We start from the raw sequence: 25,537 nt of genomic DNA, 5'->3' as shown, positions 1-25,537 counted from the left end.
AGAAAAAAGCCGGAAGTGGTGTTGTGGCTCAAGTGATAGAACGCTAGCCTTGAGCTGAAGAGCTGAGGGACAGCACCCAGGCCCAGAGTTCAGGCCCCAGGACCAGACCATCCCCCCCCCCAAAAAAAAAAGAGTCTCATGGACTCTCCTGCCCAGGCTGGCTTTGAACCGCAATCCTCAGATCTCAGCCTCCTGAGTAGCTAGGATTACAGGAGTGAGCCACCGGTGCCCGGCAACATAAAGCCTTCTTATACATTAGTGCCATAAGGATGATGGCAAGCTTCCCACACCTCCATATGTCTTAGCAGTGAGGAATTACCTGAGGTGTCTTGGAACACAAATTCTCTTAGTACATTCCTTTACCCTTCACCCTTCACTTTTCACCCATGTTGTCTATCTGCCTTTTTTTTTTCCCATTATTTTCCCACATGACTTTGTTACTGAAAAAATTTTGTGAAATTGACACGGGATAATAGAGTAGCAGTGAAACAATGTAGTATGATAGTAGCCCAGTGATTGTTATAGTGAAACATGGGAGGCCTGAATCAGAGTTAGTGTAAATGAGCGGAAGGTCTGGGTCAAGACCAAAAGAATTAGGTATGTCTCTCAGAGTACATTTTCTATGAGGGATAGCTTATAAGTTTTAAAGATGATACATTTGAGAGTCTCATATCTGATCAACTTAGAACGATCACTGTGAAATGTGGTTTGAAACTTCTTTGAGATAAATGATAAAGCAAAGTCTTTTTCTTTTGTTTGTTTGTGTGTGTGTGTGTGTGTGTGTGTGTGTAAAGGAGTTTGTGCGTGCACTGGTCCTGGGGCTTCAACTTAGGGCCTAGGTGGCTGTCCCTGAACTTTTGTGCTTAAGGTGAGCTACCAATGGCCCTGCCTTTCCCATTGAACTTCTCCAAATTTTCCCTATCCTGCACAGTTTTCCTACTATATACAAGTTCACTGAAACCACTTTTCTGGGTTTTTAAAACTTGTGATTTTAGGAACATTGAATCACATATTTCACCTGTGAATAGGAGCTGCAGTTGCCTCCCAAAGTGTGAGGAAGATGCTCAGATTAGCAGTGCTTCTCATTTCTTCATTGCTATATGTAGGGAGCCACTGAGTTAATCATGCAATGCCATGCTTTTATTTCAACTTTTTTAAAAGGTGTTCTTTCTATCCATAGCTCCAAAAGGAATTCTTCATCTGTCTCCTGATGTTTATCAAGAGATGGAAGCCAGCCGCCACAAAGTGATCTCTGGCACTACTCTAGGATATTTGTCACCCAAGGATATGAACCAGCCTTCAAGCTCTTTCTTCAGTATATCTCCCACATCGAATAGCTCAGCCACCATTGCCAGGGAACTCCTTATGAATGGAACATCACCTACAGCCGAAGCCATAGGTTTAAAAGGAAGTTCTCCTCCCCCTTGTTCTCCAGTACAGCCTTCAAAACAACTGGAATATTTAGCAAGGATTCAAGGCTTTCAGGTATGAATTAAAAGAGCAAGAATAAAAGAAAAAGCAAAACAATTCATTAGCCCCCAATCCTTCATCTCTACTCATGAGAAGGCTCATTCTTGCCTGCTAGTATGGCCTACATGCCACTTACATTGTAAATTATTTAGAAACACAGAAGACAGAAAAAAAGAGAGCCACATGCATATGCCTCATTTTCTCATTTTCTGTCTCAAGTAATTCTTCTCTTGCCTGACTCTCCTCCATTTTCCTTATCCTTTATTTTTTTTAAATTTCATATTCTGGTTTGTCTTCCAGTTGGTTTTGATTGAGTGCATCTATCTCCTCACTCTGTCTTCCACAAACAAAAATTTTTTGCCTTGAGACATTTGGTGTTAGTAATTTACACTCACTTCTCCCTCTTTTTACACCAGGGTTGAGTTTTTCTAATGATGATTTTTCTTTCAAAGCAGTTTTGAATTTTGAATTATTGTGAGTACTGATTCAGGTACACAAGTAAGGTACAGCACCCTACCTTAAAAGTCTGTTACCTTAGCAGTTAATTAAACATGGTCTTTGAACAATAATGAAGTGCTTACTATTTGAGGCATAACCGTATGTATTTGTTTTTCTGGATCATGTTTTGGAACTATCTAGGTAGAATAGCAACTGCTTCAACTATTTCACTGGGTAGCCGTTTACGCTTACAGTTTAACTTCATTTGTGCATATAAATTTAGGGATGGAAGGCCCCTACCCTCATTTATTCTTTGTTCCCTTTTGGAAGGAAAAAACCTATAAAAACCAACATTCCTTTATGGATATTTCATAGCTTTTAAAAGAATTGTTAACACTAGGAAGGGGAAATAAATGTGTCTTGATTTCTTAGTTGCCTTGAAGATCATGTACTGAATTGTAACCACCAACTGACTGATGACTTGCAGCTTGCTTGTGTGTAGAAAGATACTGCTCCCCAGATTTCACTGTTCTCACCCCTTTACCATCTTAGTCTTATTCCTGAAGACCAAAAACTGTAATTTCCTTTAGAAATGCTCTAGAAGATCTGTATTGTGTAGAATGATCATGTATTCATAAACATTTTACAAGTTTAGATTATAAAATGAGAAAGATCATGTTTTTTTTTGGGGGGGGGGCGTATTTTGCATGTTTGGTTTTGTCTTTTTCCTTCACAGAATCCTTCTGATCCTTTCCATCTATTGCGAGGTAGTTGTCAGTGTTTTTAATTGAACTATTAATATGAAATTAAAGAAGCTGTTACCAATTATTGGCTCTGTCATCTGAAATTTTAAATGCTTAATTTCAAGTTACAATTTTAGAATTTGTTTTTTGTTGTTTATCTTAAGAATCACAATAAATCACTGTTAAAATATGACATTGATTCATATATAGTATTAGAATAAAAGTTAAATAATATTTAGTTCTATCAGTTATCCACATAGGATAAATTAGAAATAAACTAATGGAAAGAAATTCATTGCTTACTTATAAATTTAGTCATTTAGAAATACCCAAGCATAACATTTTTATAGATACAAAGCACAAATTGCATTCAAGTTCTGAATTGATTTTTCTTTTTGGCTTAGATACATTATAACAGATATAATTTTGCTTCTGGAAGAACTTAAGTTTTAGAATTTATTTGTTAGTCCTTGGAAATAATAGATATGATTTTTAACATATCTCCACTTTAACCAATATGTAGTCTGCTACCCTCATTACTGAGCTGTCTGCTTAGATCTCTTTTAAAGGCTTGTGCTGTTAATATACTTTTCTTTATGGACAAGTTAAACATTTTCCAGATCTGTGTACTGTGATTTTACATATTAATGAATGTAAACAGTTGGTTTTAAAACCTTACTGCTTCTTTGGTTGAATGAACTGGTATGGTGTGGAATATTTTGGTGGTGGTGGTTCACCACCTATAACCAGGCAGTGAGCAAGTCTCTATGGGAAGTGCCTGGTGTCTTTTCTCATACCTAGCTCATCTGAAGCATGTCACAGTGGAAGGTTCTTTGTGGCTGAGAGTTTAAAGCCTGTTTTCTTCTAGATAACTTTCTCAGGTATATATACCTGAGAAAAGTATGTAGATGGTTTTTATTTCTTAAACATTTTGATTAGACTGTGGTCTAGAAATTACAGGATCAGCTTATTATTGGTTTTATCCTATTCTGTTACTTTTTTTCTGAAATTTGAAAACAATAAATTCTTTTGCTTTGTTTCTAGGTTAGTTCCTTTTATTTTGTTGCACAATGAAAAGATATTATTGCTTACTGACTATTGTGTAAACCTTTCTCTGGCCTTCATTGCCCATTGCAGTTTGATTTACACTAAATCAAGCTGTTGTATGTGACAATTATACTGTATTACTAAGTAAAACTATGTGAGTATGTGAAAAACAAGTTCTTTTTTCCCCTGAAACGGAGACTTGAACCCAGTATCTGACACTTTCACTCATGGCTGGCGCTCTACCACCTAAGCCATACTGCCAATCTCAACTTTTAATTGAAATTTACAAATTAGGAAAAACTAGTTTGTTCATCAGAAAATAGGCATTAAGTTTATATCCTTTTGTTTAAATCTATAAGATTATTATCCAATTAAAATTACTATAAACAAAGCTGATTTTACAGAGCCAAAAGTGATTGAACATTTTTCACAGTCTCAGAGTGTGAGTGTGAGTGTGTGTGTGTGTGTGTGTGTGTGTGTGTGTGTGTCTTGAGGTCAGGGCCTGGGCACTATCCCTGCACTTTTTTACTCAAGGATAGTACTCTACCACTTTAGCCACAACTCTACTTCTGTGTTTTGTTGTTGTTATTTGTGGTTAATTGGAGATAAGAGTCTCACAGACTTTCCTGCCTGGGCTGGCTTCAAACCACAGTCCTGAGATCTCAGCCTCCTGAGTGGTTAGGATTATAGGTATGAGCCACTAGTGCTGGCTCTCACCTAAAGATTTTTATCATTAGAGAAGCAAATCTTACAGACTCTTGTCCTAAATGAGTATCTGTTTCTTAGTGTCATTAAGTGTATTTTAATTATCTTTTGTTGAAACCTGAACATCTTATTGATTCATTACTATTTGGAAATTTTTCATAGTTTTGAAAACCTGATATATCTAGCAGTCAATTTCCTCCTATTACTTCACTACATTTCAAAAACTCATTCAAATCTTGTCATGCCACGAGTTTCTAGATTCTTATAAATGTTGATACTCTTCTGCAGTGTTTCAAAATCATCTTTTTAAAAATTAAATTTATTTTAAACTTATTTTTAAATAATTATATATATACAACTAATACATAATTGCATATCAAATAGATGTAATTAATATACATATAAATTATGTAACATGAACATATTAATTTCATAACACATATTAATGAGGTAAAATGATGTTTTGGTACATACATGTTGTGTATTTTTTAATATTTTATTTTAGTGTAAAGATGCTGCACAGAAGGGTTACAGTTACATGAGTAAGGCAATGAGTACATGACTTGCCCATCATTGTTACCCCTTCCCTTATTGTTGTTCCACTATCCCTTTCCTCCCCTCCCCACAGTCTCCCCCTCCTAAGTTGTAAAGTTAGTTTGCAATATATTGTCCTGTGGGTGTCGTTGTTGCAATGGGTCATCCTGTGTCCTTGTTATTCCCCTTCCCCTCTCCAGATTAGACAAATATATATACAAGATGCAGAGTACCAAAAGCAAGTACAGTGACAACAGGAGAAATATATGTTGTGTAATGTTTAAATTGGGGTAAGCATATCTTCTAAGAATTCATGATGAAAGAGGTAAACAAATCCTTTGTTAGTACATTTTGAAATATACAGTTGTACTCATGCACAGAGAAAAATTATATTTTTATTATCTTTGAGTAGTTGTACAAAGGGATTACCATTCAACAAATTGGTTTATAAGTAGAATGCATCTTGGTCAATATCACACCTTTCATCATTCTCTTCCCCATCCCTCCCAACCCAAAATCGTGTGTGTGTGTGTGTGTGTGTGTGTGTGTGTGTGTGTGTCCTTTTTGAACTCAGGGTCTGAGTGCTGTTTCTGAGCTTTCGTGCTCAAGGTTAATGTTCTAACACATGAATTACACTTTTATTTTGGGCTTTTTGCTGGTTAATTAGAGATAGAGTCTCACAGGCTTTCTGGCCTGAGCTGGGTTGGAACCTCAATCTACAGATCTCAGTCTCCTCATGAATAGCTAAGATTATAGGCATGAAGCCCTTCTCCCAGATGTACCAGAAATCTTTTATAAGTAGTAAATGAGTCAGTAGGAAAATCATACTAAAAATAAAATTGCAATAGTTTGGTAAGTTATCATTTGTAGATAGATTTCATTACATTTTATAATTTTGTATCTTCCATATGATTGTCATCCATTGAATGGTGTCATTTGTGAAACTGGTAGGTTAAAATGATATACTAAGGTTTTTTCTCACATAAATAATCTGAAGAAGCACTTACTTGGTGTTCTAGTTAAACTGTATTAATTTATTTTCCAAATTACTAAGTGTGTTTTGTGAGGGGATGCTTTCCATCATGTGAGTTTTAAATCATGGTTGGTGCCATTACAGCAAGATGAAAATATCTGCTTTCATTGAAAGCTTTCTTTTCAAATGTAATTCACACTTACTCTGTTTCAGTTGATAAATCTCCTTTTGTAAAGTTGTTATGGGTTTGATATGATTATAGCAGGCTACTTTTATAGTTATGGGCTTCTTTTTAACATTTTATTTTTAACAGTTTGACCTCAGTGCAGGTTACTGACATGAGGTAGGTGAGAGGGGTAAGCTACCTTTTCTCTTCTTTCTCATTTTTCCTATACTTCCTGTTTTGTAATGTATATGTTTATCATTAAGCAGGCCATTTGCAGTTTTTTTTTTAAAGAACTGAAGTATCTGTTCTTTTAGAAGACTATAACTAGTGCAACTTCATAGATTGCCAGTATGAGATTGTGGAGAAAGAAATAATTTATATATATATGTGCATGTATACATGCATGCACAGACACATCCCACTTTGAAATGCACAGACACATACAAACATCTGACTTAGAAATGTGGTTTGCCTACACAAACACATTATGACCGAATTCTACCACAGAAACTTTGATGCCGTTCTGAAATAAGTGACTGTGGTGTGGTATAGGAAAAGATGACTGTGTGTTCTCTCCAAATAGAACTATGGAAGGACTTTTCTCTTAAGGAGAGACTTCTACTCAAGATAAAAATTATATTTGGAGTTATTTGAAGTTTGAGTATGTAAAGAAAAAATTCATCTAGAGTGGATTATATTTTCTTTGCTAGAAAAGGTTGATATGTTAGTTTTTGGGGTTTTTTGTTGTTGTTTTTTGTTTTGTTTTCTTTGCATGCCAGTACTGGGGTTTGTACTCAGGTGCTGTTGCTGCATTTTCTGCTCAAGACTAGAGCTCCACCACTTGGGCTACAAGCTCTACTTCCAGCCTTTTGATTTTAATTGGAGATAAGTTTCTCATGGACTTTCCTGTTCTGACTGGATTCAAGCCTCAGTCCTCAAATCTCAGCCTCCTGAGTAGTTAGGATTATAGGTGTAAGTCACTAGTGCCTGCCTGGCTGTTGATGTTTTTTTGAATTTTAATGATGTAATATTAATTGGAGTATCCATTAGGAGGCTGATAGCAGTGTACCCAAATTTATTCCAGGTCATATTGAAATGATTCCAGTGTTTTTCTTTAAATGACAATGGCTATAATTTTATGCTTTCTTCTCTTTACACTAAGACATCTTTTTTTGGGGGGGGTCAGTTGTGGGGCTTGAACTCAGGGCCTAGGCGCTGTCCCCGAACTTTGGTGTTCAAAGCGAGTGCTCTACCATGTAGAGCCATAGCTCCACTTCCAATTTTCTGGTGGTTAATTGGACATAAGCTTCTCATGGACTTTCCTGCCAACCCTGGCTTTGAACAATGATCCTCAGATCTCATCCTCCTGTGTTGCTAGGGTTATAGGTGTGAGCTACTAGCGCCCTGCACCAAAACATCTCTTAAGAAAAAGAACAGTGTGTGGGATATAACCTATAAAGGATTTCTGCTCATTCCAACAAACCTATTCCATGGACTCCTCCTCATTGTAGAGCAAGAATGCTTTTATGCATCTTTTTACTGTTTTCCCCACATCCCCCTTCTCCAGACAACTGTAATATATTTTCTCACATAAAGATGATTAGTTTTGTCTTTTCAAGATACTCACATAAATAAAATCATACAGTACAATTTGTGTCTCTTGTCCTCGGTATAATATACTGATATCCATTCATGTTTTGTAAACCAGTAGTTTGTTCCTTTTTATTACTAAGTGCTAGTCATTGTATGGCTATATATACATACATTTATTTATATATATAGAGAGAGATCTCTATCTCTGTCTGTCTGCCTGCCTGTCTATGTATATATACCACAGATTTATTCTTAATTTATCTAGTGATAGGCATTTGGGTTGTTTTCAGTTTAGGGCTATTATGAGTAATGTGATTTGTGAACATTCATGAACAAGATTTTATATTGACATGTTTCCAATTCTTTTGAGAAAATACCTTGGAGTGGAATTGCTGGATCATATGGTAAGTGTACCTACAATTTACTTAAAACCCTGATTCTTATTGCTGTGTTCTGTCACTAGATTCCTACCAGCAATGTATGAGGATTCAGTATATTATACCTGTTGAGGGTATAGTGGATGGCATTGATAGTTTGTATTTCACTGATGAGTAATCATTCTAGCTTCTCTTCTTCATTTGTGCTTATTGGTCACTTGTATATTTTTGTAAACCGAATACCTTTTACTCAATCTTTATTTCTTTTTATTATTTTATAGTTTTTTCTCTTTTTTCTTTTTTTGTTGTTATTTTTAGTTAGTAATGGGGATTGAACTTGGGAATTTGAGTGCTGTCCTGAGGACTTTCACTGTCCCTGAGCTCTTTCACTCAAGGCTAGTGCTCTAACACTTTGAGCCACAGTTCAAAGAAATAAGTCCCATGGACTTTACTTCCTGGGCTGGCTTCGAACAGTGATCCTCAAGATTTCAACCTCCTGAGTCTAGGATTACAGGCTTAGCCATCACTGCCTGGCTTTTTTCTTTCTTTCTTTCTTTCTTTCTTTCTTTCTTTCTTTCTTTCTTTCTTTCTTTCTTTCTTTCTTTCTTTCTTTCTTTCTTTCTTTCTTTCTTTCTTTTTTTAAAACTCAAGGACTCTACCATTTAAGCCTCATCCACCAGCCCTTTTGGCTTTAGGTTTCCCCCCCCCCCCTCCTATTGGATCTCATTTTTGTTTGGGGCCATCTTTGGACTGTGAGCCTCCTACTTGAGCTTCCCACTAGGTGGGAAGCATAGATCACCACACTTTTTTTTGTTGGAATCTTACTAATTTTTGCCTGGACTGGCCTCCATAATCCTGTTAGCTCTTTCATCTTTCCAAGTACTAGAGTCAGGCTTGCATATACTGAATGTTAGTCATCTGCATTCAGATATTATCTCTCTGCCTATATCTTGTCCTTTTAAAATCTTAATGTATTTCAAAATCTTCACTGCTGCTTTTTAGCAGCAGTTTTCACTTAGGAAAATTTTATTTTTCCCCTATGTAGTTTACCTTTTTAGTTTTATTTAAGAAACTTTTCACTACCCCAACATCCCAAGAGATTTTTCTCTTATGATTTCTTGTAGACATTTTATAGTTGTCATTTTTATGTTTTATGTTAAATTTGTATGATATTAATTTTTGTATATGATATGCTTTATAGATACTGTTTTTCTTTTGTTTTCTACCAGTTTGCCTATGATATTTCATCAAATGGGGTTTTAGGACTCATATGGTTACATGGAATCATAAAATAATTTTAAAACCGTTTTGGAGAGTTTTTGATCTTGTTTTTTCAAAAATCTTTTCTACCCCTTTTCTTCCCAGTCCTTTACAACTTTATTTACATATGTATTGAACCTAATGATACTACACATCTCTCAGCTCTGTGGAATTTTTTCCTTAATGTTTTGGGTTAAAATTTCTTCTGTTGATTCTTTTGTTGTTGTTGTTGTTGTCAGTGGTAAGGCTTAACACTGGGCCTGGGTGCTGTTCCTCAGCTCTTCAGCTCTAAACACTTGAGTCACAATGCCACTTCTGGTTTTCTGGTGGTTAATTGGAGATAATCTCAGACTTTCCTGCTTGGGGCTTTGAACTGTGATCCTTAGATCTCAGCCTCCTGAGTAGTACAGGCTTGAATCACCAGCACCTGGCTGATTCATCTTTCTTAATCATTAGTCAGACTTAATGATTCATCTCCCTATCTTATCCAATTTTCTCTTGATTCCATATAATAAATTCTTCATTTCAGAAAGTTTATGTATTTTTCTTTCACATTTCCATTTGGATTTTAAAAAATAATACCTGCTTTGAAGTTTTGTCAACTAAATCTCAATATCTGGGCCCTGTAGGAGTCAGTTTCTATTGACTACTTTCTTCCTGTGTTTCACTCTTTCCTGCATGGATATAATAACATGTTGTAGCAAATCTGCATCATCTTTCCTTTTTCAGATTAGTGTCTCTGTTTTGTTTTTTGGTCTGAAAATTTCAATTACCTGAACTAAAACTATATAATGTCTTCTCTGTGGTGATACTGTTTAGCTCCACATGCTCCACTGCATGTGCTGAGTGTATGCTCACTCTCTGCCTCTTCTAGCTTCTAGGATTTACCTCCTAATTTTGTAACCCTTGCTAGCCTCAGGCCCATTGTTACTTCAAGCTAGTAAAACTATATCTCACTTCAGTCACTTGAGTTCTGTGGAGATTACAGACTGCATACTCAAATTTCAACCAATTGTTGTTTTCTGCTTGCTTTTAGATCAAGTTCTTTTGAGTCTCCTTTGTGTATGTGAATGTTAGCAGTCAGCTGGGATAGGGTAGGGCTTATATTCAGATTTGATATTGCATCACATTTGCAGCTCTGCTGTTTCTAGGATTTCTTCTTTAAATGCCTAGCTCTTTTGCCAGACGTCAACATTTTGTTCTGCCATCTCCAGCTGGCAAGACTAGAATTTCATATGAGCATGAAGGACAGGATGCCCCCAGACTCATTCAAAAATAATTATCTGAATCTTCTATTAATATTTGCAAAAGGCTTTAGTGCAGTGAATTAATTTTTCCATTAGAAGTTAGAGTTGTAATTTTTAAAAATATTCATTGCATTTATTTACTAATTGTTCACTTGTAATCTTGCCATTTGTCCAAAGAAAGTAATTCAAATTATGGAGAAATCTATAAATATGAAGATACTCATTGCATAATTGATTTAAAAACATTAATTTAAGCAACAAAAAATTCATCTTCAGCCAGTTTTTGAGGCCAGAAGTCTAGAGTAAGGGTCAGCAGAGTTGGTTCTGTTTAGAGGTTCTGAGGTGGAATCCCTTTGGTGTCTCTGTTCTAGCTTCTTGTGGTTGTCAGCAGTTACTGGTGTTCCTTGGCTCAAGAATTCATTCCAAGGCTTTCTTCTTTGTGTTGACATCATCCAGGATGATCTCATCTTGAAATCTTTAATAATATTTGTAAAGACTCTGACTTGAAATAAAGTCACGTTGAAATATACTAGGACTTAACCCTTGGGCATCTTTTCAGGGCCACCATTTGACTCTGGATCACTTGCTTTCTGAAATGTGCATACTTACTACTTTCAATCACATTTGGATTTTTTTTTTTAACCAGTCCTGGGGTTTGGACTTGGAGCCTGGGCACTGTCCCTGAGCTGCTTTTGCTCAAGGTTAGCACTGTACCACTCGAGCCACAGTGCCATTTTCAGCTTTTTCTGTTCATGTGGTACTGAGGACAGGCCTTCATGCATGCTAGGCAAACACTCTACCACTAAGCCACATTCCTAGCCCACATTTGGGAAATTTTGGTTCTTTTTTTCCTCAAGTAATGTTCGTTTATTTCTTTTTCTTCCCACCTCTACATTTGGGACTCCATTTGCATACATCTTTGATAATCAGATTACTGTGACTCTTCCTTTTTTTCCCCCCTCAGCTACAGATTATAAAATTTCTAGTGATTAAGAAGTTCACTAATTCCATTTTCTCCTTCACCCACTAAAGTTTTTACTGTTCACTTTTTTTCTGTGTACTACAGATTGTGTGTGTGTGTGTGTGTGTGTGTGTGTGTGTTGTGTCAGTTGTGGGGCTTGAACTCTGGCCCTGAGCGCTGTCCCTCAGCTCTTCTGCTCAAGGCTAGCACTCTACCACTTGAGCTACAGCGCCACTTCTGGTTTTCTGGTGGTTTATTGGAGATAAGAGTTTCATGAAGAAAAGAAAAGAAAAAGAAAAAAAAGAGTGTCACGGACTTTCTTACCCAGGTTGGCTTTGAACCTCGATCCTCAGATTTCAGCTTCCTGAGTAGCTAGGATTACAGGCGTGAGCCACCGGCACCCAGCTTACAGATTGTATAATTGAGTTTGACCTCTAATTGATTGCCTTTTTTTTTTTTTTTTAAGCAAGCGTGAGTTAACTTTTCCTACTTACTCTGGGTCCAGTGATTACAGATTTTTTATATCCTCACTCATATGTACCACATATTATGTAGGCTGGAATACATGCTGAATGTTTTTGGATTTTGTTTTCTGAGATACTTGTTCTGGCTGAAACTCTGAACTTTGTTTTTCTTTTATTTTTTAAATTTATTTTTATTGTAAAGGTGATATCAGAGGGGTTACAGTTATATAGGTCAGGTAATGAGTACATTTCTTTTTGAACAGTGTCACCTCTTCCTTTGTTTTCTCCCAGTTTTTCCCTGCACGACCCTCTTTCCCCTCCCCAAGTTGCAAAGTTGATTTTCAATATAATGTTTAGTGAGTATCACTGCTGAATTTGTTCACCCTTCATCCCACCATTTCTGTGTTCTGTATTTCTTTTCTTTTTCTTTCTTTTTTTTTTTTTGTCGGTTGTGGAGCCTGAATTGTGGGCCTGGGCACTGTCCCTCAGCTCTTCAGCTCAAGGCTAGTGCTCTACCATTTGAACCACAGCGCTACTTCCAGCTTTTTCTGCTTATGTGGTGCTGAAGACTTGAACCCAGGGCCTCATGCATGCAAGGCCAGCACTCTACCACTGAGCCACCTTCCCAGTATCTGTGTTTCATTTTTTTCTTAAACATTGTCTTCTCTTGGATACTGGGACAGTAGTCCTTATTGCTCACAATCAACTTCTGTATCTAATATTGAAAAAAATAGCTAATATAGTGGTATTTAGGTTTTTATTACATCCTTTTGGGATAGCATCTTATTATAAATGATAGCGGAGAAAGTTGAATTAGTGATAGTAGTATTTTTCTAGAGTAGAAAACAATTACTGAATTTTATGTTAGCAGTTGAATAGCCATAATGTAATTGTCAATATCAACCAGGAAATTAATGATGATATAATACTATGAATCTAAAGATCTTATTCAAATACCAATTTTCCTGATAACATCCCTTTTCTGGTCTAAGATCCAGTGTAGGATCCCATATTAAATACAGTTAAATGCTTTTCTGATATTTTTCATGATAAAATTTAAGTTTTTTCCATCTTTTATTTTTTATTTTTTTATTCATTCATTCATTTATTTACTTACTTATTTTTTGGTCAGTCGTGAGGCTTGAACTCTGGGCTTGGGTGCTGTCCCTGCATTCTTCAGCTCAAGGCAAGCGCTCTACCGCTTGAGCCACAGCGCCACTTCGCATTTTCTAGTGGTTTATTGGAGATAAGAGTCTCACAGACTTTCATGCACGGGCAGGCTTTAAACCTCCACTCTCAGATCTCAATCTCCTGAGTAGCTAGGATTACAAGCGTGAGACACCGGCACCCAGCTCAGGGTCTTGTGCTTGATCCATATCTCTAGTTTTTTTGCTTATTATTTTTCAAATAGAATATTGCTTTCTGCCCAAGCCTTCCTGGGCCACAGTCCTCTTACATATGTTTCTCACATATCTGGGATGACAGTTGGGTATCATAGTTCCCAGCTTTTTATTTGTTAAGATGGTTTCTTGCTAACTTTTTGCCCATTCCGGCCTTGAAGTATGAGCCTCCTGATGGCTACATCCCAGGTAGTTATGATCACAGCCATGACTATGACCCACCTTGCTGCTTGAAGGGGGAGGATGGGAAGGGATGGGAAGGGGAAACAAAGGAGAAGGCTGCAATGCTTGATAAGAAATGTACTCATCTTGCCCATGTAATTGTAACCCCTCTGTACAGTACTTTCACAATAAAAAAAAAGAATGTCACAGAGATGATAATGTGCCCTTTTAGATGTTCTTTATATGCCTCAGTTTATAATTATATTATTTCCTTTATATACATTGAAAAAAACAGAAAATGCTATATACAAATAATAATTTTTTTATTTTTTTATTTATATTTTTTGCCAGCGTGGAGGTTTGAGCTCATGGCATTGCACTTGCTGACCTTGATCACTTGGCTTTCACTCTATGACTGGAGCCCTGCTTCCAGCCCAGATTTTTTTTCTGGTTATTTGGAAGATACTTGTAATCTCGTGGACTTTTCTGCCCAGGTTAATTTCAAACATGGATCTCAGTCTCCTATCCCTTTTACTTTACATGTCAATTGGAGTTTAGAAAATTAAAGAAGAAAAGGAAGTCTACTGTAATTGCATTTTTACTCTTCTGCTTTTGTTCTTCCTGATAGAGTTCTCAGATTTCTATTTTTATCATCATCTTTCTTATTCATGAGCTTAGCTAGTATGTTAGTGTAGCTCCATTAAAAAATCTGTGATTGGTTTCCTTTCATTTGAGAATATTTTGGGTTCCTCTGCAACCCTCAAGGATATTTTTTCTGGTTGTAAAAAAAAAAATCTGGGTTAGCAATTTCTTAAATACTGGAAAAATGTGCACTTCCTTCTGGGCTCAGGACTGGACCGCAATCCTCCTCTTTATACTTCCTGTCTTTTGGATGTTTCTGCTTGCCTCTATACTTCCAAGCTCAGTTTCCCACAGAGTTAAGGATATCTGGCTCTTGCTACTATTCCCAGCCATGGATTCAGAAGGGATCTGGGGGGAATTTTTCTGCTTGAGCTAGCTGGTAATAACCATCTTCCCATGTTCAGCCTGCCAGGACCCAGTTAAATATTGAAACATTTTGATTCTGGGAGCTTATGCTTTTCACTGTGTCATTTGACACCCTGGCTTAGGGGAAAAAAACTTATTACAGCTAGGTAATGTTGAAAGTATCTCTTAGGTCTCTTCTGACCCTGCCTTGGCAAAGAGAGGTAGAGGCCTCATTAGTACTAACTAGAAATGCATATGTCCTGCTCTCTCACTGTGCTCCCAAGGGAGATGGGTTTTCTCCGTGTAGTCCAGAGGGTGAAAGTATAGGCTTCCCAGTTGCTTTTTGCCCTTTGGAGTAGGAGTGGGTCCATGGTGATTGCCTAGAATTGAGCAGTCATTGGAAGCTTTCTGTCCTGCTAGAGTATCCCTTTTCTGGTTTATTGGTGACAAGAGAATGGGTTATTCCTCAGACTTTTTCTTCTTTTCCCACAATACCCATGGGTATATTCAAGTTGCTGGGTTCTCTGGCACCCAGTCCAGGTAAACAAAAACCTTAAGAATTTACAACCATGTTATTCCTGGAGTTCTTAAAATTCCAGTTGGTACTTTACCCTTATGAGTTCTCTTCCTTGCTTTATGTATAACATCCAGAGCCTTTATTCATACTTGCCAGGAAAAATTAATTTATTCCATTTTGTCTGGAAGCAGATGTCATAAACAATCTTTGTATCATAAAGTGTCACTACATTTTAAATACTGTTATATATTGGCTCTGGCTGACTGCAGTTCATATGTATAATCCTACTCAAAAAATAGGCTTCTTTTCTGGTAGAAACATAATTGTTTTAAAAAATCAATGCTAACAGTGTATCTTACCATTTGTGATATCTTGGGGGTGGTTAGTCAAATGTGATAGATGCGCTTCTATCTATAATTTTAAGTGCAAAGGCGAGATACAGAGGGGTTACAGTTATATAAGTCAGGTGATGAGTACATTTCTTTTTGAACAGTGTCACCCCCTTACCTCATTTTCTCCCAGTCTTGTACTAGAAATACATCTTGTACTAGAAGTACATCTTTATACATCAATGTCATATTTGAACACCAAATATAAACATGTAATTTTAAAAGCAGTTCCCAAGCATAGAATTTCTAAAAGATAGAAAAGATAATTCTAAGTTGAGTCTCAGTTTGTGAAATGTGATTTCATTCATTAATTTATTCCTATCCCTTTGAGGTGTTAATGTGATGGCACATTACATGCAAAGTGAAATAGACTATTCACCAACTCAAACACTAGTATGACTGAGAGTGTTGAGTATATGTTGACATTTGTGTTACAAAGAAGTGGATATAAGAACAGACATCCTAATTCTTAAAATTATACATCTTATCATATTTGTTGTGTTATTATATTAGGATGTGTTATAATAGTAATAAGAGGACCAAGTTGAGCTCTGGTGGTTCACTTCTGTAATTCTAGCTACTCAAGAAGCTGAGATCCAGGGGATCGTGGTTTGAGGCTAGTCCAGGAGAAAAGTCTTTGAGATTCTCTGTCCAGTTAGCCAGTAAAACACAGGTGAGTTCAGAGTCTGAATTCAAGTCCCAGAACTGGCACACAAAAAATAAATAAATATTATTTATTATAAATATTATATATAATATATAATGTATAAATACAAATGTTATAAATATTATTACACACTGGTGTAATATTTATGAAAATGCTTTTCTTTTTTTAAAAAAATTATTGTGATTAAGTGGTTACATAATTTTTCAAATTTCACAGTATTGTGAGATAGTGAAGCTTAGTTAAAGTCACAAACACATTCTAACTTTCATAGGACAAATTGTCTATCATGGTCTATAACATTTATGAGTTCTGTGAGCTTTGCAATATAGTTATTTCTTCCACATTGGGTGCTATGTACATTCCTTTTCTTTTGCATAGCATCAGCTGTTCCCTCTTTCCCACTTGTTCCCTCCCTCCCATCGCTGCCATTGAGTTGCTTAGTTCATTTTGGTCAATGTCCAGTGCAGTTGATGGGTCCTGCTGTTGTATGTTTTTCCCTGATTCCCTCTAGTTCTGTGTCATTCTCCTGGTTTCCTTCCGGTGTGCACATATATACCATACATATTTATGAAAATGCTTTTCATAAACTAATTTCACTCACTTATGAATTAATTCATTACATGTGTTAATTCATTACATTAATTCATACATATGTATGCCATCACTCATGCATATGTTTTATTAGATAGAACTGAATGTAGATTTGTAGTTGAGATAGTTAACTCTAAGAAGATAATTTATATATTACATATTATCAAGTAATCTTAAAAAATACAAATGCTTTAAGACCAACTTAATCTCTTTATTTTGGTCAATATGAAACCCATCTGTTTTATGGCTCACTAAGAACATGGTATTGGCAAAGATTTAGGTGTTTGCTATAGCTGCTGTGCCAATGGCAAGAATTGATCCTGTTGTGGCCATGATATGATTTATTGCTGAGCTTTGGCTCTTGGCTTTCTTTGCTCTTCTGGGAAGGGCTTCTGTGCAATCATGGTGGCATAAGTGCGGGCTCTTGTGAAGTACACTATTGGTTAATGAGCCTAAGGTGTGCTTTATCAGACCTAATGTCTTTTGACATGGTGATTCTGTTATATACTAATGTTCATTCATCCTTTCATCTCACCTTAACAATCTAATGAACTACTTCCTTTAAACTGACTTTTCCAAAGCCTCCTCATTTTGCCCTACAGGAGGTGGCGATTCAGCACATTGGACAGGCATTTAACCAGTTTCCTGCTGACATTACTGGAATTTTGTAGTTCTGCAATATCGAGGGACTGCAGACCTGCAACAAACTGTGGACTTTCTTGTTTTTGTTTTTGGATAAGATGGGTTTGAAAAAATTCACATTCATGCATATTATGTAAATTATTTTAAGACTTACGGGATTTTACTTATTAAATTGTATGGCTAGTTGCAGTGATTTGTACCTCTTTATTTCATTTAATTGTCAAGGTGATATACAGAGGAGTTACAGTTATATATGTAAGGTAGTGAATACATTTCTAGTCAAACACTGTTACACCCTCCCTCATTTTCTCCCACTTTCCCTTTCCCCATGCCCCTTCCTCAAGTTGTGCAGTTCATTTCCAATATGCTGTCCTGTGAGTATCACTGTTGCATTGGTTCTTCCTTTGTCCTTTATCTCACCATTTTGTTGTTCCCCTTCCCTTCCCTAATTCAGGTAAATGCATATATAATACACAAGGTACCAAAATAAAATACAGTGACAACAAGGGATAAACCATGAAAGGGAAAAAAGAAAAAAAATGCAAGAAAAAAATCAAGGGGGAAAAATCTTCACATTCTCTAGATAACAGAATGTACAAGTATAATATCTTGTCTGGGCTTATTAAATTGCAAATCAAACTAGAAAACTTACTTTAAAACAAAAAGTTACTATATCTTTGCAATTTTAAAACAAAGCCATGTTATTTAACTGATATATTAGAAAGCATGAGTTACCTTTTAGTGGAACTTTTTTTCCCAATAATTCATAGTTGTTGATAGGGTTATAATTCCAGAACAAGTATTACAACATCAGTTACAACATCAGTTGCTCACATTTTAGAGGATTGAAAGTGGCAAAATGATAGGATTTATGAACAGCAAATCTTGAAAAATGTAAGAAAATGAGTTTGTAATGTTTTAGAAATACCTTTATTCCTTTTATCAAAATCCAGGTTCTATGACATTGTAAATGTCATCAGAGGCCATAATTGTAGAAGCACAGCTTTGTTCTAGCAAATATTCTGTCATTCTTAAAGATATATTGTTTGAATTACTTTAAACAATGCCCGAAGAGTTCTTATTCCTGCTAATTATTTGAATCATACATTTAGAAAGATGAATTTCAAAATGTCACATATTTTTTTAATTCACAATTTCTCTTTTCTAAGATCATTATTAGTGGGCATGTCAAGTATGTAAAATACTTTTTTTCGTAGGTCCTTTTATCAGCATATTATTGTTTTGTTTACTTTGAAATTGGTCTTCAAACAACAGTTTATATTTTCTACATATTTTTATTCAGTATATTAGTCTCAGTGCAGTAATAGAAAACATAGAATGTTTTTGTATTTCTTCAGTCACTGCTTTCTTCTATGCTTATGTTAACTTGTCAACTCAAATTTAAATTTAAAAATGGAATATAAGAGTTGGGAGTGAGAGTGGACTTCTGTGGTAGAGCATTTGCCTATCATTTACAAAGATCTAGGTTCAGTCAGCATGAATAAATGAATGAGTGAATAAATAAATCTTCCTCCAGTTCATTGTAATTAAATTCATATGCAAACTATTCATTTTGGCTTAGGGAGAGAGCCAAGAAGGAGGGGAGTGTACAGTGTCCTCTTTTTCTCCTCTTCTTTGACCATGTGGCTGGTGGAGAGAGAGTTTGGTCTGGACCTGAGACATTTCTCCACACCTCTTCTGTTTCATGACCTTACTCCTCTAATCTTGGGAGACTTGGAGCGATGGGTGTGAGAGAGACGGGGGTGGGGGGGTGGGAGGGTGCAGAGAGAGACGGCACCTTTAACCTGGTTTTGTCACTGCTGATGTCCTTATGATGATACCTGTGGTTTTCCCAGCTCCCTTTGACCCTGAGGGGTAGCCATCTTTCCTTTGGCTTTGTCAGTGCATCATGCCCTTGACTAACTCCATTGGTTGGTGTTACTTGGTTGACCCTAGTAGTCCTTGGCTTCTGGCAACATTCTCTTTCCTTTCCTACAAGACGGCGGAGATGGGAGGAAAACATGCCTTCTTTCATAATTTTTTGTTTCTTTGGGTATACTCATACCTAAGACCCCTTCAACATACTCCCAGATGTCAGTATCTGCATATATTTCCATACCCCAAACAGAGAGGGGACTGCAGGCTCATTCTTAGCAAACCTTCTTCCAGTGAACAAAATGTCAGTGAGAGCCTTGTGTAGCTATTCCCACCCTCTTCTCCCCCTTCTACTAGATGAACTTCATTCCTCATACCGCTGGCAACCAGATGATTCCCTCCCTCTGACTCTGTTCCTCTTCCCACATGTTCTTGGTGTTGACTAGTTGTGCTGAGTCTTCTAGAGCATGAGGGAGGGGAATAAGGCCTATCCCTAAATATTGGCAGCTCTCTGGAATTCCTTTGTGATTGGCTATTGGTTTTGGTACCAGGACTAGACAATAGAAAAAATCTTAACAGGGTGAGTTTTCTCACAAGCAGAGACACAAGCAGATTAGAGGTTATTCTTACTCATGTAAAAGTGTATAAGCTTCATCTAGGGCTGGTAGTTTCCTTCCAGCTCTTCCCAGGCCATGTCTAGTTTTCCTCATGTCAAAATGTTAATATAATATCTCCATTCCAAGCAAACATTGACACAAATGGGTAAAAACAAGAAGCTCACACCCAAAATCTTTTTTTTTTAAGTTTCTAGGAAGCTACCACAGAATTCTTTCCTATACATTCTGTGAGTCATCTGGCTAGTCATAGCTTTGGGACCTTGGGAAATTTTCTATTCTAAGCATCCATATGCTGAACTAGTACCAGTGCTGTGATGTCTTTGGAGCTTGACACCTTCACATTTATCTTTCATGTAGGTATTACATATGTACACTAAGATTGACTGTCCACAGGACACAGTATAGTACTAGATTTGTGCAGGCTCATTGTGAATTGACTACAATTCTGAGAAAATTAAATCTTCCAGCAAAGGTATCTGAGCCACTGATGAAAACATTTTGAAGTTTATCTTTTTCACTAGAATTGTCTTGTTATATTTTTACCTGTTCTAGTTTTCATTTCTCTAGAAGAAAGAAGAGACCTGTAATTAGCCAGTTGATATAGAATTGTGTTCATTCTCACTCTGTATTTAGGAGAATGATATGGAATGCATAGTTCACATTTTGTTAAGTCTTAAAAGGTAAGCTAGTCACTGGTGGTTCATGTCTGTAATCCTAGCTACTTAGGAGGCTAACATCTGAGGATTGTAGTTCAAAGTCAAGCTGGGCAGGAAGGTCTGTAGAATTTTATCTCCAATTAACTACCAAAAAGCTGTATGTGGAGTGTGATTCAGGTATTAAAATGCAAGCCTTGAGCATAAAAGTTCAGGGACAGGGCCCAGGTTCTGAGTTCAAGCCCCAGCACTGGCAAACACACACGAAAAATGATCATACTTTATAATACTACCTTATAGACAAAATATTATAGACATATCTTGTCATAATATTTTGTCTATAAAGTTCATGAAAACTGAAGCTATTAAAGTATCACCATTTATTAGCTTTTTCTTAAACCTATTATGTAATGTTTGATTTTTTTTCTCTCATCATACCTTGCTGATGCCTAATAAAGAATTCTACATTCTTGAGTTCATATACCTTGTGCTCTAGTATTCTCAGGAGGTAGAATACAATGAATTAGGACTGTTGTCAAATCTTTTTCTCTAAGGTTAAACTAGAAAGAAATTTTTTATGACAAAATCTTTATTGTACTTCCCCCCCACTTCCTAGAGTTTTTATTGTACTTATGAAACAGGCCTTTTATATTGACTTGATTCAAACTCTAAACATTGTTTATGTATTCCCAGGAAGAAATTTCTTTACTTCTAGAGAAAATGATGTCCATTCTTAACTATCTTACTGGCTTTAAAAAGCCATTATGTTAAAACTCATAATGTAATTTCCAAATTCACATTATCTGTGATAAAATTGGTACATTCCATATTCTCTAATAAAAGTAGATAGAATAAAATCCCATAGAAGAAATTTTATAAATTTTAAATTTCTTCCTCACAAATTCAATTTTTTTTTACCTACGCCTTTACATTTAACAAATGGAACAGTTATAAATAAGAAAATAGTTTTCCTTTTCATAATGTGATTAGTAGGAATCTCATATTCTATTTTATAGGTACATTTGTCAAAACAGTGTTAACTTGTTAGTTTATAATTTCAAACTACTGAAAGAATTTTTTAGAAGTAGATAAACTGAAGACTGGGTATTTTCTTAGTGAGAAGATAGACTTATTCTCTGGCCCTGTTATGCCCCACTTGGATCAAGTGTCTGACATGTGGTTTTAATGATGGTCAATTGTAGTCCACTAAAAGAAAAATAATAACTTGGTAATCTTATTTTGGTCTGCATTTTGCAAATCATTTCAATTTAATTTAATTATAATGTCAAAATTTCAAACCAAACATAGTATAGTGACATAGTGGTGATTTTGTAGGGACCATAATGTAAAAACAGAAGAATATCACTACTAAATAAGTGGCAGCCACATTTACATAGTTAAAGATGAGTGTAAACTCAGGTTGGCAAAGTTCCATTAGGATCAAGTGAACTTTTATTTATGCTTGAGTCCTTTATGCATTATGCATTATGAAAAGCTAGAGCTTAAAAATCGATGTGACAGTTATCTGTGAACTTTCTCTACCTAGCTACAGTAAATAGCATTTCTTAACTCCCTCAAGACTTCAAAATAGAATTAATATATTTTCCATAGTTACTAGAGGGTTCCTACAAGATTTGAAATATTTAAATTGTGTCCTACAGAAAGCATTTGGAAATTTCTTAAAAATCTATTCCCTTTGCAAAAGGACCTTTTGCATCTGGGTCCCTCCAGATAATGGTGTTCAGCAGATTGCGTGTGTTCTGTTATAGGTTCACTACTGTGATAGACAAAGTGGCAAAGAATGTGTGACCTGTCTGACCCTAGCCCCTGTGCAGATGACTTTCCTTGCTATTGGAAGCTCCATTGAAGCCAGCCATGACCAGGTATAATATGCCACTGCCATTTTGCTGCATTAGGGCCCAGCTGAGAAACTGGGGGTCATCTACATGGAAGCTAATGTATATGCACACGCACACATGTACACACACACACATACTTTGCTTTCCTTTATACCTTATCCACAAACGCCATTTGCTAGAATTTTGAAAAATCAGAATTACTTGTTTTGGGAATCAGAAGTCTTAGGTGATTCAAATTCTTTTAGACATCTTGGTTTGCAGTTTATTACTAATTTAAGTAGAGAATTCTCTTATAAGGAAGAAATGTCCTAGTCTTATCTTCATAATTATACCTGAGAGGCATTGTCAGTAGAACAATGGAGATCACATTGAATCTTGTGGTTCTGCTGAAAAGTGTTGTTTTATATATAAAATAACCATGTGAACCTTCAGAACCATCACTTTGTTCCATAGTTTGAGATATTATTAAAACCAATTTCCAGTATCGAATTTTTTTTTGTCACTTGTGGGGCCTTAACTCAGGGCCTAGTCTTTGTCCTTCAGCTCTTCAGCTCAAAGCTAGCGCTCTACCACTTGAGCCACAGTACCATTTTCAGCTGTTTCTGCTTATGTGGTGCTGAGTAATTGAACCCAGGGCCTCATGGATTCAAGGCAAGCACTCTACCACTGAGCCACCTTCTCAGCCCCAATATTGACATTTTTTATTTTAAATTTTAGTTTCAAAAAAAGCTGAAAACATGAAACTATATTGTTTCTTAACACATTCCTTTGATTGTTTGGATAGCTGTTTGGGATATATCCTGTTTATAAGATAAGACATATTTTTAATTAAAGTTCTCAACACATTAGATTAAACTAATGATGTAGGTCATAGAATTTCTAGTTTGCAGCCAGAGTAAATAGACATATACAGTTTACTCTGACTAACCAGCTATGCTTTCTAAAATAACCATATTCAGAACAGGCATAACTCATTTCACATCCATTTCTCAATAATTCAAATACTTCTAATAGTCTTCAGACATTCTTTTCTCTTTCAAGTACTACCTCTTGCATGGAGAGAATAAAAGAATATAATAGTGCATATTTTCAGGACTAGATGCAGTGGCTCATGCCTCTGATTCCAGCCACTTAGGAGGCAGAGAGCAAGCAAGATCCCCATTTCAACAAACAGGCTAGGCATGGTGGTGCCTACTTGAAATCCCAGGTACTGCATCATGCTTAACTGGGGTTACAAATCAAAGACTGGCCCCTAGCAAAAATGCAAGATCCTATTTGCAAAAAACTAAAGCAAAGGGGCTGGGAAGGTGGCTCAGTGGTAGAGCGCTTGCCTTGCATGCCTGAGGCCCTGGGTTCAACTCCTCAGCACCACATAAGCAAAAAGAAAAAAGCCAGAAGTGGCGCTGTGGCTCAAGTGGTAGAGCGCTAGCCTTGAGCTGAAGAGCTGAGGGACAACGCCCAGGTCCAGAGTTCAGGCCCCACCACCACTGGACCCCCCCCCAAAAAAAAACTAAAGCAAAAAGGTCTGGGAGTATGACTCAAGTGCCTAGCAAGCTCTAGGCACTGAGTTCAAATCCTAGTACTACAAAAGATGAATCTTTTCAAACCCGTAATTTATCATTGCCCAACTCAAACAAGAATTGGATGAACTTTTTTTCTTTTTTTTTATTGTAAAGGTGGTGTACAAGAGAGGTTACATACAGTTACATAAGTCAGGTAATGAGTATATTTCTTTTTGAAAGTGTCTCCCCCTAGGTGAACATTTTTTAAGGGTATGTCCTTGCAGCCCATATGTCTCTGACATTGTGACTTTGTAATGATCATTTGTTGATTGGTGGAGAGATTTTGTAGTGCTCATGAAAAAGCAACTAATTGGTTTTCAGGGGGAAAAAAATCTGAGTTTTAGGAACCAATCATGGTGTCAGGTAGCCACAGTTACCTGGGTAGATTCTGCCATTTCACTCTGACTCAGTTTCCTGGAATGTTAAGTGAAGAACTTGGAAGAAGCTTGTAAGTCCATGCTAGTACTGTCATTTTATAATTCTGCGGCTGAACTTTTTGTTCTGGTCAAATGATTCTAAAATAAGCAGAAATAGCATGTTGATCTAGAAAATGGCTAGAGATTACGCTAGTGTTTCTCAGGATTTTATTACACTAATGTGTGCCCTAGCCTCAGAAGGCAGTACTATAGATATGAGACATAACTTAAAGCAGCTAATAAATAGTCATATGATTCCTGAATGAAACTATAACAGCCACATACTGTGTGCTGAGGATGCAGAGTGACAGTATGAGCTGTGTGCTTCCTGCTCTCATGGAAACTTACAGGCTAGCAAATGCGTGTGTAGAGTTAGAGCTAACACTCTTAACACCATCCCCTCAGTCCACTCTTGGCAGACGCAAACAGCCAGACCAATATGGAATCCCATCCTGGAAAGGTCTCTTCTGAAGAACAGAGTATGTCAGTAACCACACATGTGAAAAAGGCATCCTCTTAGCAGAGGTAGCCTAGTGCAGGAAAACAGCACTGGAAGGGAGATAGGATCACACTCAACTGTGCCGTGAGCTAGCTGTGGAACCTCATCTCTTCATCTCTTTGGGAACTCAGTGCCTTCATCTATGACCTGGTAAAGAGGGTTTACATTTGTGCCAAATCTATGTGCCAAGGGACTCAAAGTCCAGAGCTACCCTTAGCTCATGTGGTATTTTCACAAGTTAGGAAAAAACACTTTTCCTCCAGGCACTGCACTGTCCTTGGTGGAGATGTTTTGTAACAGACAAGTTTGTTAATAGCTGCAGGAGAATGGTATTTCCAAAAGGACTTCTGCTACATCAATCTGGAATTTGGCTTTTTATGTTGTGCTAATGAAATAGATATTTTCACATTAAAGCAAATACAGCTAAACTAGATTGTAGAAAACAAAGTTGAGATAAAAACAAAAGTTTCAAGAGTTGTGTTGATATTGGTCAGGTTCTGGCTCTGCAACTCAAGTCAGAGTGCTGTGCACCAAACGCTACTTTGGGGGGATTCAGAAGCACACTAAGGAGTGTGGGCTCCTCTTTTTATTCTTGGGTAATTCAGTTCCCCAAAGAAGGTGGACATGGAGTGAACATCCCCATGTCATGCGCTTTTCTCCATGGTGCATCAATATCTGTTCTGCATCCTGATGCAGACAGATGCTCACTCCTCCACTACACCA

General features: G+C 36.7%; 1 protein-coding gene across 3 annotated transcripts in view; it reads left to right on the top strand.

Annotated features, from left to right (window-relative positions):
- Stau2 (staufen double-stranded RNA binding protein 2) overlaps nt 1-25,537 on the top strand; it is a 310,719-nt gene that overhangs the window by 192,581 nt on the left and 92,601 nt on the right. For 2 of the 3 annotated variants that reach the window (XM_013028445.1, XM_013028447.1), the window contains 2 exons: nt 1,181-1,485; nt 22,248-22,361. In XM_013028445.1, coding sequence (XP_012883899.1) covers nt 1,181-1,485; nt 22,248-22,361 — 419 coding nt within the window. The remainder of the gene's footprint in view (nt 1-1,180; nt 1,486-22,247; nt 22,362-25,537) is intronic. The other variant, XM_013028448.1, reaches the window with a different exon arrangement.

This window comes from Dipodomys ordii, unplaced genomic scaffold (assembly GCF_000151885.1).
Source record: "Dipodomys ordii isolate 6190 unplaced genomic scaffold, Dord_2.0 Scaffold109, whole genome shotgun sequence".
Lineage (NCBI taxonomy): Eukaryota > Metazoa > Chordata > Mammalia > Rodentia > Heteromyidae > Dipodomys > Dipodomys ordii.
This window is presented reverse-complemented; position numbering and strand designations above follow the sequence as displayed.